This window comes from Scardinius erythrophthalmus (assembly GCF_964197995.2).
Source record: "Scardinius erythrophthalmus genome assembly, chromosome: 20".
NCBI lineage: Eukaryota > Metazoa > Chordata > Actinopteri > Cypriniformes > Leuciscidae > Scardinius > Scardinius erythrophthalmus.
In genome coordinates this window covers 22,230,938-22,244,448 of record NC_138240.1, presented here as the reverse complement: position 1 = coordinate 22,244,448, position 13,511 = coordinate 22,230,938, and the positions used below count along the sequence as shown (strand labels likewise).

Here is a 13,511-nt window from a genome sequence, read left to right as displayed (position 1 = left end):
TACACATACCAAGTTTTGTTGCTGTTGATAAAACTAACCCCCCCCATTTATGACTAAAGGTGGCGCTACTGAGCCCCTCACCACGCCCGTTTCTGAAACTTTGCACAAGTCTACGGGCTAATAAGTGTGATGTGTCTGTCGAGTTTCATTCAATTTCAAGTATGTTAAGAGTCTCAAAAGCATCAAAAAACAATATTAAAGTTTGATGCGTTGCCACGACAACAGTATTAAAGATATCAAAAATCCTTTCACAGGTCTACATCTGCCGTGTGTTTACATTATACACATAAAGTTTGAAGCAAATCGGGTAAAAATAAGAGGGTGATTTCAAAGCATTTTGAAAGTGACACACTTCCTGCTGCCAGTTGGTGGCGCTATAACTTTGACTCACAATAGTCACATCCTTGTGTTCGGCCTCTTACAACGAACACACTGCTGAAGTTTCATCAAGATCAGATAATGTATGCTGAAGTTATAACACACTTCCTGTGTCCCTTATTCGCCATAAATTCGTTTCCTTGCCACGGCCAAACCGTTTGAGATATCAAAAATCCGTCCGCAATTTAGCATCCTCAATGTCTTGACTTCATGCACACCGAGTTTGGTGGGGATGGGATGAATTTTCTAGGAGGAGTAGTTCACATTCCACAGCAAGCGTTTTCCAAACAACCCATAATAGCCGACTTCCTGTTGGGCTGGCGTGAAACTTGACAGAGGGAAAGTTGTTCGGCCCGATGAGATCTATATGTGTACCGAGTTTCATATTAATTCATGCAAGCGTGTTTGATATATGGACCAAGTTTTCAGACCCCGTTCAAGGGGGCGCTGTTGAGCCCCCCTGCCACGCCCGTTTCTGAAACTTTTCACATGTCTACTGGCTAATAAATGTGATGTATCTGTCGAGTTTCATCCAATTTCAAGCATGCTAAGAGTCTCAAACGCATCCGAAAAGAATATTAAAGTTTGATGCGTTGCCACGGCAACAGTATCTAAGATATCAATAATTCTTTCACAGGTCTACATCTGCCGTGTGTCTACATTATACACATAAAGTTTGAAGCAAATCGGGTAAAATTAAGAGGGTGAATTCAAAGAATTTTGAAAGTGACACACTTCCTGCTGCCAGTTGGTGGCGCTATAACTTTGACTCACAATAGTCACATCCATGTGATCGGCCTCTTACAACAAACACACTGCTGAAGTTTCATCAAGATCAGTTAATGTATGCAGAAGTTATAACACACTTCCTGTGTCCCATTATTCGCCATAAATTTGTTTCCTCGCCACGGCCAAACCGTTTGAGATATCAAAAATCCGTTCGCAAGAATTCATCCTCAATGTCTTGACTTTATTCTCACCGAGTTTGGTGGCGATCGGATGAAATCCCTAGGAGGAGTATTTCACATTCCATTGTATGCGTTTTCCAAACAACGTATAATAACCGACTTCCTGTTGGGCTTTTGTAAAACTTAGAGCACGAAAGTTGTTCGGCCCGATGAGATCTATATGTGTACTGAGTTTCATATTATTACATGCAAGCGTGTTTGATTTATGGACCAAGTTTTCGGACCCCATTCCAGGGGGCGCTGTCGAGCCCCCCTGCCACGCCCCGGTACCAGCTTCAGCCCGGCCCTGATGGCCGCGGGTTCTGACGTGTGTGCAAAATTTCAAGAGTTTTTGAGCATGTTAAGGGCCCCAAAAGTGGCAAAAAGGCAAAAAAAAAAATAATGAAGAAAAAAAAAAAAAATAATCCTTACGAAAACAATAGGGCCTCCGCCCTTTCAGGGCTTGGGCCCTAATAATCCTTACGGAAACAATAGGGCCTTCGCCCTTTCAGGGCTTGGGCCCTAAATATAACAACAAATTGCTGGGTGTACATTTATAGAGTTGGATGGATGGATCTTTGGGAGGAAAATAATGGAAGAACGTTTTAAACTCCATTAAGATGAGGAATAGCTACCTCATATTTTGACACTAATCGTATGATATCAGAAGGAGATTGTAAGGAGAACGGGAACTCATTAACTGTGACAAATTCTGCCCTCAATCAACACTTTTAACCCTTGTATGGTGTTCGGGTCTGTAGGATGTTGCTGATGTGGGTGTTGACAGGTTTGCATGGATCGCCTCAGAACATTTGCGTTTGAATAGCACGCTCTCCGTAGGCGTGTTCACATTAGCAGATAATGAGTTGCCATGAGAACGACTGACATCTTTTCTCTTTTCATACAGATTACATAAACAGGGAATATTTGTTTTCGAAATTTTTTGTTTTTGAATTAGATCATTTAAAAGTAGACACTGAAATTATTATAAAGATATATTGCTCTTGCATGTGTGACTAGTATTTGCTGAGTTTTGTTTAAGTTTAGAGACGTGCTCCAGAAAAAAAGTTCACAGAGACGGAGAGGCAGAAAGCACACCGTTCATTTTCTTTATTTTACAAAAGCACAATGTTTTGTTTCGATTGTAAGTTGACACATAAAAAAGTAGACATTTTACAGTTTATTTTTTCATATTTCTTAAGTCTGTATGGCCATAAATGACGGAGTATTTTTAAGTCTATTTTGCTGCTATGTGAAAAAAATCCAGCAAAACGCGCCGACGTGTTTGTCGACCCCAGAGGGCTAAATCATGCATTCCGCTGCGATCCAAATCCACACCCAGACAGCCAGGGGGGCCTAGCGCATCCCAGGTTCGAGGATCGGAGACGGGGCCAGAGGTTCAGCATCGCCTCTCGCGCTCCTCCTCCTCCTACAAGGAGTAGGTCGCAGAGAAGGCGCGACTCAAGGAAGAAGAGGGATCTGAGGGAGGTGATCCAGCACAGGCGCGCTCCCAGCGTCAGTGAAGGATCCCCTTCCTCTAAGGATGAATAATAACCATCCTCTCCTCTCTTCTTCCTTTCCCCCCTATTTTCTTTACCCTAGGCGTTTCTTACATCAGGCCTGAGGCCTGGACCGATGATGATATTTTCCTATTAAATGGAATGCTAGGACCCTTGAATTGGTTTCAAGTCATAAAGTGAAAATGTCGTTGGCCTCATAGCTGAGGCCTCCATTTCCCTTGGGCTTAGTGTTTTTTTGGCTACCCACAGCTCTAGTCTATTCACCCTGCACCACTGGGGCTCTTTTTAGTACTCCCTCCCATTGGGACGAGTTTGAGTAAACTCCCTTAGAGCCTAAGCATGCCATGGGCTGACGCTTTTGATAATTGAAGTTGTAGGCCTTTCTATAGGCCTCCTTCATAGTCAGGTAGCGTAAGATTGTACTCCCCTTGTTTAAAGGGTCGATAGCGCTCTGGCTGAGTACACTGTCCATATATATATTTATTATTATTATTTTCCTATTTACCCTAAGTCTAGTTAGAACTCTCACAAGGCCTCCCTGCTAGATTAGCCCTAGAGCTGGAGGTGTTCCCCTTATCTAGGGTCCCTTTATAGTGCCCAGCCTCCACAATGTTTTAAAGCACTGTGTAGATCCAGGATTGAGTAGAGTCACTCCCCTCGTTTGCAAGGGTTATAAAGCACTATGCTGAGTTCTACTCTCCAGGATGTCCATCTCTATGTTCCGGTTTCACTATGGGTTTTGTGAGAGACTCTGTTTGGGAAAACAGACAGGTTGTTGGCAAGACTAGGTAAGTAGATTTGATCAGATCAGCCTCCCTGGTGGCATGTGGGTTTGACTTTATGTCCCCCTCAGAAAGTGACTGTACAGGACTCCTTTTGGACCCCCCAGCCATATTCCCTTAAAGGAACCCCTTCCTTGGAACCAAGCCTTTGAGTGGCCTTAGCAGGCCTTCCGTTGTTTGGAGGCCTCTTTGAGACTTATAGCTTTGGGCAGTGACCGTAGAGCAGGGATCAGCAACTCCGGTCCTGGAGGGCCACTGTCCTGCAGAGTTTAGCTTCAGCCCTGATAAAAACTCACCTGCCTGTATCTATCTAGTAATCCTGAAAACACTGATTGCCTTGTTCAGGTGTGTTTAATTAGGGTTGGAGCTAAACTCTGCAGGACAGTGGCCCTCCAGGACCGGAGTTGCTGATCCCTGCCGTAGAGAATAATGTATGTAGGTATGTGACCCAAAGGGGGAGTGTTTTCTTGGCGTTTCAGGTTGAAACTGCCAGTTCTGACGTTTTGTCATGAGCTATAGTTGGCATGCACTCCCCTCAGCATGGTGGGATTGTACTTCGTTCCCCAATAGCGTCATTGACGCAGTGCAAGTTCCCTTTCGAAAGGGAACGTCTAGGTTACGATTGTAACCTCTGTTCCCTGAGAACAGAGAATGAGACACTGCGTCGTTAGCCATGCCTCGGGGATGCCTGCTGAACAGTCCCGTCAGACGAAAGTGGATGACATGTTCTCTAGGCGCCCCCAAATACTTCCGGGTCACACTAGTAGTGACGTCATAGGCTGTCGCCAGTCAAATTCGATTGCCGTGATTGGATAGCTTTTCAGACACCGGTTCACATGGAGGGCGTTGCCCAATAGCGTCATCGACGCAGTGTCTCGTTCCCTGTTCTCAGGAAACAGAGCTTACAGTAGTAACCTAGACGTTTTCCAGAGATATTTCTCTGACCTTTTCTCTTTTGTAATTTCTCTCAGCCATCTCTCTTTCTACAATCTTTCTTTAAATCTCCCTCTTTCTCACTCTCTTTCTGCACCTTTAAGATACACTTTCCTGTCCCAGCTTAATATAAATAGACAACAATACTGCCCCGCAAAGGCAAAACGCAGTAAACACAGCAACCAATGAGGCGGGGCTATATGTTTGTCTGACCAATGTTGATGAGGGGAGTGTTCAATAAACCTGTTTGAATTGAATACGACAATTGAACACTACAATAATCGATTTAATCTATTCAGCATCTAGGCATGCCTTAAATATCATATAACATATATATACCTTAATAACATATAACTACATTGTTCATTTACTTTATTGCCTTTTACAAACATAAGCTTTTGACTTATTCTTACACATACACATGGCACAGTTAAGCGAGTGACCTCCTGATCTCCTCTGTCATCAGTGGTCAGCTCTTTCTCTGCTGTTCTGTGCTTCTGGCACTCTGTGTTGAATTTGAGCATATGGGCAACACTGACAGAACAAATGTACCATTGAAGCATCCAGGCATTAGTATTAGGTGTTTGTGTAGAGTCTCGACAACAAATAGCAGCAACAAATCCAGGGAAATGATTTCTTGCAAGGTGACTCACTGCAGAGTGAGCTGCACGGTCTGTGTCTGAAGTGGAAATGCCATTTTACTTTACTAGATACATTATACGAGTCAATGACACATAAGGATGTCTGAGATCATGAAAATGAGAAATGTAGTTTAAAACGCATGTGGCATGTTTTTAGAAATATAACTTTTGTATTCACTGTAGTTTCATATGTTTGAAAAACATTTGTAGCAGTTTATATACACATGACTTTACTTATTCTATTTATTTATATAGTCTATACATACAAATATCATGAATTTTGAGTTACAAAAATTTATTCAAAAGGTCATTAAAAAAAAAAATAATAACTTTCTGACCTTGACAGAGTCATGAGAATCTAAATGGACATTTGAACGTTTTCTGGTCACATGACAACAAAATGGCTCCCTGCATGTTGGTTACGGTTACGCCACACTGACTTTCATTTGGAAGACATACATTTCTCAAATATTAATAATTTTGGATTTTGTTTTTAGATTAATACATGCTTGTTTTACTTTATAATAGTTATATAATATAATTTTAAGAAAAAAATATTTGAATTATTATAAATAATATATTACAGTTATAGCCTACCAAACTAATCACGTCAACATTTATTTTTTCAAGAATTGAAATCTCCAGAGCTACTTTAAGCCCCACAAAAACATCCAAATGACTTTTAATTTAGAAAATGAGAACATGTTTACCATAGAAAAGGTGATTTCTGCATGAATTTTATTTTATGATGTGTGTTCAGGCAACTGGTGCACTTGTGCAATATTTGCGTCAGTGATTGCAACTACATGATCTACAAATGCAATGCCAATCAAGCAGAGAGAGAGAGAGAGAGAGAGAAAGCGCCAAACTCATGCATGTTTTACAGCTGCCTGTGTCAGATGCACTTGTTTATTAAGCACTGCTGGACATTTGCACTCACCTTCCTCAACAGTTTGAGCACGTCCGTCGCATCTTCTATCTTCCTCTCCCGGAGGAGCTTCTGAATCTCTCGGACCCAGGCGACTCGTCTGACATACGGGCTGTGGTTGGATCTCCTCAGAACCCCCGGCAGCTTATCCGACCTGAGCATAAGGGATGTAAACAAGAAGTCTCCGCTCCGATCGCTCTCTCCCGTGCTGTCTAGATGCTTCCGTCGCCTCCTTGAAAAAGTATCGTTGTCGAGACTGTTTTGTCGGCTGAGCCTAGAGCCCATGATTACAGTCACGTTAAAAATCACAATGTTACTCTAAATACGACCTTTTTACCTCTCACGGCGTAACCATGGCAGCCCGGACAATAACGCCCAGCGGTCTCCACATCGGTCCGAACTTGGGTAGAACGTACTCGGTCTGCTTACAGTCAATGTCTCTTTGTGCAGTTCGCCCGTCGACACATGCAGTAGTTTTAGCTGCGGAATTGTCAGTGTTTTGTTCTTTATGCCAGCTCTCACGTCCTTGTATTTGTGTTTGTTGTCAGTTGGGCACGTCCGCCTGATGCTCTGGTTGGTATTCAGTGGATGATGGTGATGCTCTCCACAGCACCGCGCGTGGATCATTACTAAGCTCTGCTGTCCTGCCATTGGCTCGCGGTGTTTCGTGTATGTGCACCACATGCCAAGAACGAAAAATATGTGGTGGTGAGGGGTTGTTGATCAACATTTGTTCTTTAAATTTATCCAAAAAGAAATAAATATAATTTAATTTAGGGTAACACTTCTTTACAACAAGGTCTCATGTGTTAGTTAATGCATTAGCCTAACTAACATGGAACGGTGCACTAAATAGCTATGTTTCGGCTACTTTTTCTAATAGGATAGCTTTTTCGAGAGGGCGTATGATGCTTTTGGGAAACGCACCCCTGATAATTTGGCTAGTGATGGAAAAACAAAGCTTTTCGGAACTCGAATCATTTTCTTCGCAAAATGATTCACTGTTTGCGATGCACTCGAAACACCAGAGGCTGGCGGCACCTGCTGGTCAAAACGTTGTAACGCATTTCGTAGGTCGATTTTTTAATGTTTACTGCTTGTGTTAGGCAGGGCTTGCCAAAATAGATCAATTACAAGTTACACATACAATTATCCTTTTTGTATTAGCTATACATAAGTAGCCTATTATAAATCATTAAATTAATTGCAAACATTTATTATAAAACCTGAGATCATTCAAGGGTTGTTTTAGCGTTCACCAGCTCAATGCCATTTAGCGGCGAACCATCCAAATTTTGAAACAATTCGAAACAGTAGAAGCAACGAAGCCTCGTTTGCTGAAATCGCGAGACTTGGCGAGTTTGACAAGATCCGATCCACTGATTGGAAACAAAAGATTGGTAGCCTAAATGTTTCAAAGCTTTGAACAGATTATTGCGAAGAAGAGCAGAATCAAAGCACACTTCATAGTATTCACAGAACCCGGGCGCCTCTCGTTTTACCGCCTGCTGCGCCTCGCATTTTTGCAGTTGAAAAAAAAGCAACTCCGAGCGGAAAAAGCGCCGACGTCACGCGTTCCCTTTCGAGAGGTCTCTCGTATTGCTCGGAAAACTCCTTTTCTCGAGAATATTTAAGCCAAATTTTTTAAAACGCAGTGCAGCTGCACAGCAGACACATAGCTGAGCGTCTAGCGCGGTCAGCGGCTGTGCTGTGGCAAATGCACGAACCTATGGCGAGGTGGCTCAGGCGCGTGAACCAATCAGGCCGCTTCGCGCCCAGGCGTGTCAGAGCCTACCAGAATGGGCGTGGCTTATAGCTATAGAAGCCCCCATTTTTGCCATAGAATCAGATTTGATCTCCTTCAGCAAGTTCAACTTCGCTGACCTCCGGATTGAGAAGCCTTCGCCGCCGTCGAAAAGCCTTCAGCGGAACGAGCGACCTGCAAAGCAGTTCTGAGGACGCCGGCTTCCTGTCTTCACTGAATGCCGCCTTCAGCCCGCTGTTCTGCTGTGCCATCCAACGCGCTATATCCTTTTAAAAAACAATAGTGTGTTCGCAACTGCGACTCACTTTTTTTAAAAGAGCTATTTCAGGCGTTGTTACAAACGCTCTCCACCCTGCGGGCTCAATTGGCCAGCTTCGCCGCCGACGACCCCGTGCCTCCCGCTCTCCCTTTTCCTTTGCTCGAGCCGCGCAAGAAAAAGCGCTGCGCACAGAGGATGCCAGAGAGCGGATAAATATGAGCAAGCCCACGCTGGCCTAGGCTATAGTCTGGGGCGAAGTTTTTAAGCACGCATAGCATTTTGAAAGGGGTTCCCATAGCGTAAGATACTTACGCGATGCGAGAGAACTCTCGAAAGGGAATGTCTCAATTACTAATGTAACCTCGGTTTCCTGAGAGAAGGGAATGAGTATTGCGTAACCCGCGGTGCTACTGTGCTTAGGTCAGGGGATCGCTTCAGTCGATTTAAACCTGATTCTATGGCAAAAATGGGGGCTTATATAGCTATAAGCCACGTGGCCACGCCCATTCTGGCGGGCTCTGATGCACCAGGGCGCGAAGCTAATGTAACCGTCGTTCCCTGAAGGAGGGAACTGGAGACGTAACGTCAAACGTGAGCGGCTGAAAGGGAAAGGAGTTTTCCCATAGTGTAAGCTACTTACGCAATACTCATTCCCTTCTCTCGGGGAACTGAGGTTACGTTAGTAACCGAGACGTTTTCGAACCTGAAAAATGCGTTAGGTGTGATCGGGGCCTTAGCCTACCAAAACAGCAATCCTCCTTATGTAACTGACAGTTTTACTCACCGCTAGTAGAGGGGCAAAAGTATGGAAGCTTGTTTTCGCCCCAGAATAAAACAATGTAAAAAATAATTGCGATTTTTTTTTTAATCTCGCAATATTCTGACTTTATAACTCGCAATTCCGAGTTTAAATCACACAATTCTGAGAATAAGAGTCAGAATTGCTAGATAAGAAGTCAGATTTGTGAGATAAAAAGTCTAATTACTTTTTAAATGTCTTATTCAGTGAGGGAAACAAGCTTCCATATAACAGTTAGTGTATGGTGTAGGTAATTTTAGGGGAAACAGCTGAGACGTAGATAGCAATACAATCTATCAATACTTGAATTGATCAAGCTAAGGTATGGCGCTGAAACTCTCTCTAACCTAAATTATAAATGGTAAAGAGTAAAAGGAAAATGCCTTACACCCAGAAGATTCAATCCATATCACAGGTCTTCTGTTGGCATTGAATGTCCATTACATATTTTGCCTCACTGAAAGCCTTATAGCTCATAATGTGGCCTAGACGGTCGCTTAAGCTTTTCTTATTTAGCTGCTGTAAAGCTTTTCATTATCTGTTATCTTATAAGTGACATGGCAGATGGAATAAACCTTAGCAACAAACCTTACTGATGCCCTTGTCTGATTTGCAGCCTTTTTTAAAAATATGTCTTTTATTTCCAATGTGAAGGCAAGCTATATGGACACACACAAAATGAGTTCCTGGGGGTTGGTTTTATTGCTGGCTGTAGTAGCATGAGTGGAATATGATATGATGACATAATATAATTATTTGGCTCTGCGCAGTATTGCTTTACAAACGAGTGTGTCTGTTGTGTTGTTACTCCATGTAAGTGCATACAATTAATATATGTTCATATACACACTAATTCATATGTGAAAATAGCTCTGATATGCCGTGATGTTAGTGAAATTCAGTGATATGATTTCATATTATGTGTAATCTCAGCAATCCAGTGGCTCATTAATTGTTCATTTCCAAAACATCTGGCTGTCCAAGTCACTGCTCCCCTTAAATAATAAAAACAAGACTGTACATATATCAGAATGAAAGCGAGATTGTAAGAGTTTTTAAAAGGGCGTTATGAGCATGTATCATTTATTAATTCAGTTCAGGCAGTACTATGATAAATAAGGGCTGTAATGCAGTAGTTAGAAGTTGTTTTAATTGTTTCATGAATGATTGTGAGATTGTCAGCATTAATTGGATGAATTAATCAAGTAATGTGTCATGATATGTTTGTCAAACTTATTACCAAATCAATTTTGTGAATTCCTATTAGGTAGTTCACTTTCTCTCTCTTCCCCTGCAACTGTTGACATAAATACTCATGCACAGACACGCTCTTTATCTATTTTCTTAATTAACTGAAGTTTCATTGTGTGAAGGGACTGCTGAGCGACAAAGCATATTAATAAATCCTGAACAGTTTGTGACACATAATGGGAGGAGCTGAAGACAAACTCTGACAAATTATACAGTCATGCTGACAAGTACTTAGTAAATTTAGGACTTTGGGACAAAAGGTCTCTTGAACAGGTCTAATGATGCTTCAAGTGTCTTGTCCTACACTGAAAAGTGATGACCGGCTGTTTTCATGGTGGCATTATTACACAACTGTGCTCTTTGATGCCATTTACAAGGTCATGGAATTTTCTGTCATTGGTATAAAGTGCCAAAGGCCTGAAATGATCTTTAGCATTCATCAATGGAGCGATCCTGAATAAAGTTCCTGCATGGGAGCTTTACAAGCATAAACATGACATTTTCAAAGTCAACACCAGCATGCTGCATCAGAGGTGTTTCTTTGGAATCTTACGCAACAGGAAATGCTGACTCACATGAATAAGCTTCAATAATGATGTCCAAAAGTCTGAGACCACCAGTGAAAATGCTTCTATGCATTCTTTTCTAATTCAATAGGCCATTTTCATTACAAATTATATTATCAGCATAACCAATTTAGTCAACATGTTGAAATACTTGGATGACATCACATGAATTGCTACATTAAAATACATTTCGCAACGTTCTGCTGTAATGAAGCCGGTGCTGAAGCTGTCACAGACATTTTTAATTCAAAACCGATGATCCATGTTATCCGTCATGATTTCAGAATGATCCAAAGAGTGTCTTGTTCTTCAGTGGAAAAAATAACATTTGACTTTTTGTACATGGGAATTTACATGCCAATGTCACACATTTACTTGTTTGATTACTGACCTAGAAATACTGCTGACTCTTCGATATTTTGTATTTATTTATTTAGCTGTGTTTTACAGTATTTAATCCTATAATACAGTTTTAAATTATTATTTTTAATAGACAACCCTTCTTGTTGTTTAAATGTCTAAGATTAATGGTGTAGTGAATGCATTGTCATCACAATCTTGCAGAAGTTTTACCTCTGAAGCTCCTAAGCTTTTAAAAACAGGGTGAGGTTTCATGTGAGTAATAGCCTACCTGTCTTTATACCGTCAGGACTTTTGAAAAATAATCCAGTCTTAGCCAATCCCCTTGTTGTGTAAGTTAGCCAATCCCTAAGTTGATTTATAACCTCTGGAGTTAAATTTTAATTAGCACAGATTATATCTGTCCTCAGTCCCATTCACTCTTGTGTTGATACATCCACTTACACCAGAAAAAGAAAATATTCAGTTTTATGGATTATAAAAGATTATGGTTCACCAGGCATAATCATCTGTGAGGTATGTCTATCTATCTATCTATCTATTCATCTATCTATCTATCTATCTATCTATCTATCTATCTATCTATCTATCTATCTATCTATCTATCTATCTATCTATCTATCTATCTATCTATCTATCTATCTATCTATCTATCTATCTATCTATCTATCTATCTATCTATCTATCTATATGTCTGTCTGTCTGTCTGTCTGTCTCTGTATATCATCTCTCTGTCTGTCTATCTCTCTGTGTATTCTCAATCTCTCTATTTTTCATCTTTTTGTCTGTTTGTCTCTATCAATCTATCTCTATGTTTCATCTGTCTGTCTGTCTGTCTGTCTCTATCATCTGTCTGTCTATCTTTCTGTCTATCTGTCTCTCTCATCTTTTTCTCTGTCTATCTTACATATTTCTGTCTGTCTATCCGTCTCTATCTATCATCGTTCTGTCTGTCGGTCTGTCTCTGGCTATATCTTTCATCTTTTTGTTTGTCCGTCTCTCATCACTCTGTCTCTGTCTATCTTTCATCTCTCTGTCTATCTAATTTCTCTGTCTGTCTATCAATCTGTATCATTTTAGCATCTTTCTGTCTGTGTATCTAATTCTGTCTGCCTTTCTATCAATCTTCTGTGTCTGTCAATCTGTCGTCATCTATCTGTCTGTATCTACCTCTGTCTATCGATCTGTCTCGGTCTAGCGTCTGTCTGTCTATCGATATGTTTCTGTTTATCTATCTTTCATCTTTTTGTCTGTCTGTCTATCTAGGGCTGCCAACTCTCACGCATTGAGCGTGAGACTCACGCAACTGACACTTTTCACACGCTCTCACGCCACACATCCATTTTCTCACGCACAGAAAAATTGCGGAGCAAAGAGGTACTTTTAATATTAAACTAATTCTCAGCTCTTAGATTCCATCAATTTTATTACGAAATTCAGACAAAATACGTTTGGCGCTTGAAAATGTGACGCGACAGATCGCTGAGCGCCTCAGTTCAAGTGCACGTGAACCGATCATCTGTTACTTTTTTATTTAAAGATGCAGTACAACTTACCGAAAGTATACATAATATCGACCAATTAGTGTTTTTCAACCACGGAAAGCGGTCAATGTAACAGCAGGAGAACAATTATGTCACATAACATTACATTTACCTCATGAAAGCCATTTAATGACCATAGCATGTTAATTGAATAGAAAAAATAGCTAGAGATATTTTGCTGAGCACTATATAACATATTTATTATATATTTACTTATGTCATTAAATAATTGTCATTAACTGCATTATATTTAATTTAATTTGTTATTTTTAACCTTTAATAATACCAGATTGGGCCCTCTATGTTTACAGCATTAGGTGAGATTATTTTTTAAAATAAAATTTAAAATAAATATGTATCCAGATTAGTCAATATTGAATCAAAATCGGAATCAAATCACAAGAATGGAATTGAAATCTTGAAATTTTTGTCAAGCAATAATAAAAACTGTATCCTACCAGTCATTGTACAAACATTATAACATGTTGTCACTAAACTTCATAAAATTCTATTTAGTTACCAAATGTTTTGACAATCACAATTACACTTATTGTATTGCAATATTTGTTTTTACATACCCCCCAACCCCCCAAAAAAATCTCACTCCAAGCTAAACTCAAAAGTTGGCAGCCCTGCTCTCTGTCTATCGATTTGTCTCTGTCTGTCTATCTATCTATCATCTATCTCATTGAACTGTGAATGGTTTTTCAGATGTTGTTGTCTGCCTTCAATTACTTCCACAATATCGGATTTGACTGTCTCAAAAGGCATTTGGTCTACTATCTGAAAAATAAAACTCAGGGATTGTATCTTATGTGACTGTTGTATGGCTTGGATT

General features: G+C 40.6%; 2 protein-coding genes across 3 annotated transcripts in view; one reads left to right on the top strand and one right to left on the bottom strand.

The window, feature by feature from the left end:
- Nucleotides 1-6,701, bottom strand: part of lrrc75ba (leucine rich repeat containing 75Ba) — a 58,365-nt gene extending 51,664 nt beyond the window's left edge. For both annotated transcript variants that reach the window (XR_014028985.1, XM_081349732.1), the window contains exon 1: nt 6,142-6,701. Coding sequence is in view for 1 of the 2 variants with exons in the window: in XM_081349732.1 (XP_081205858.1) it covers nt 6,142-6,414 (273 nt within the window). In the remaining variant the exon portion in view is untranslated. The remainder of the gene's footprint in view (nt 1-6,141) is intronic.
- The window catches only part of ggt1a (gamma-glutamyltransferase 1a), a 33,816-nt gene that overhangs the window by 11,699 nt on the left and 8,606 nt on the right, over nt 1-13,511 (top strand). The gene's annotated exons all lie outside the window — the stretch shown is intronic.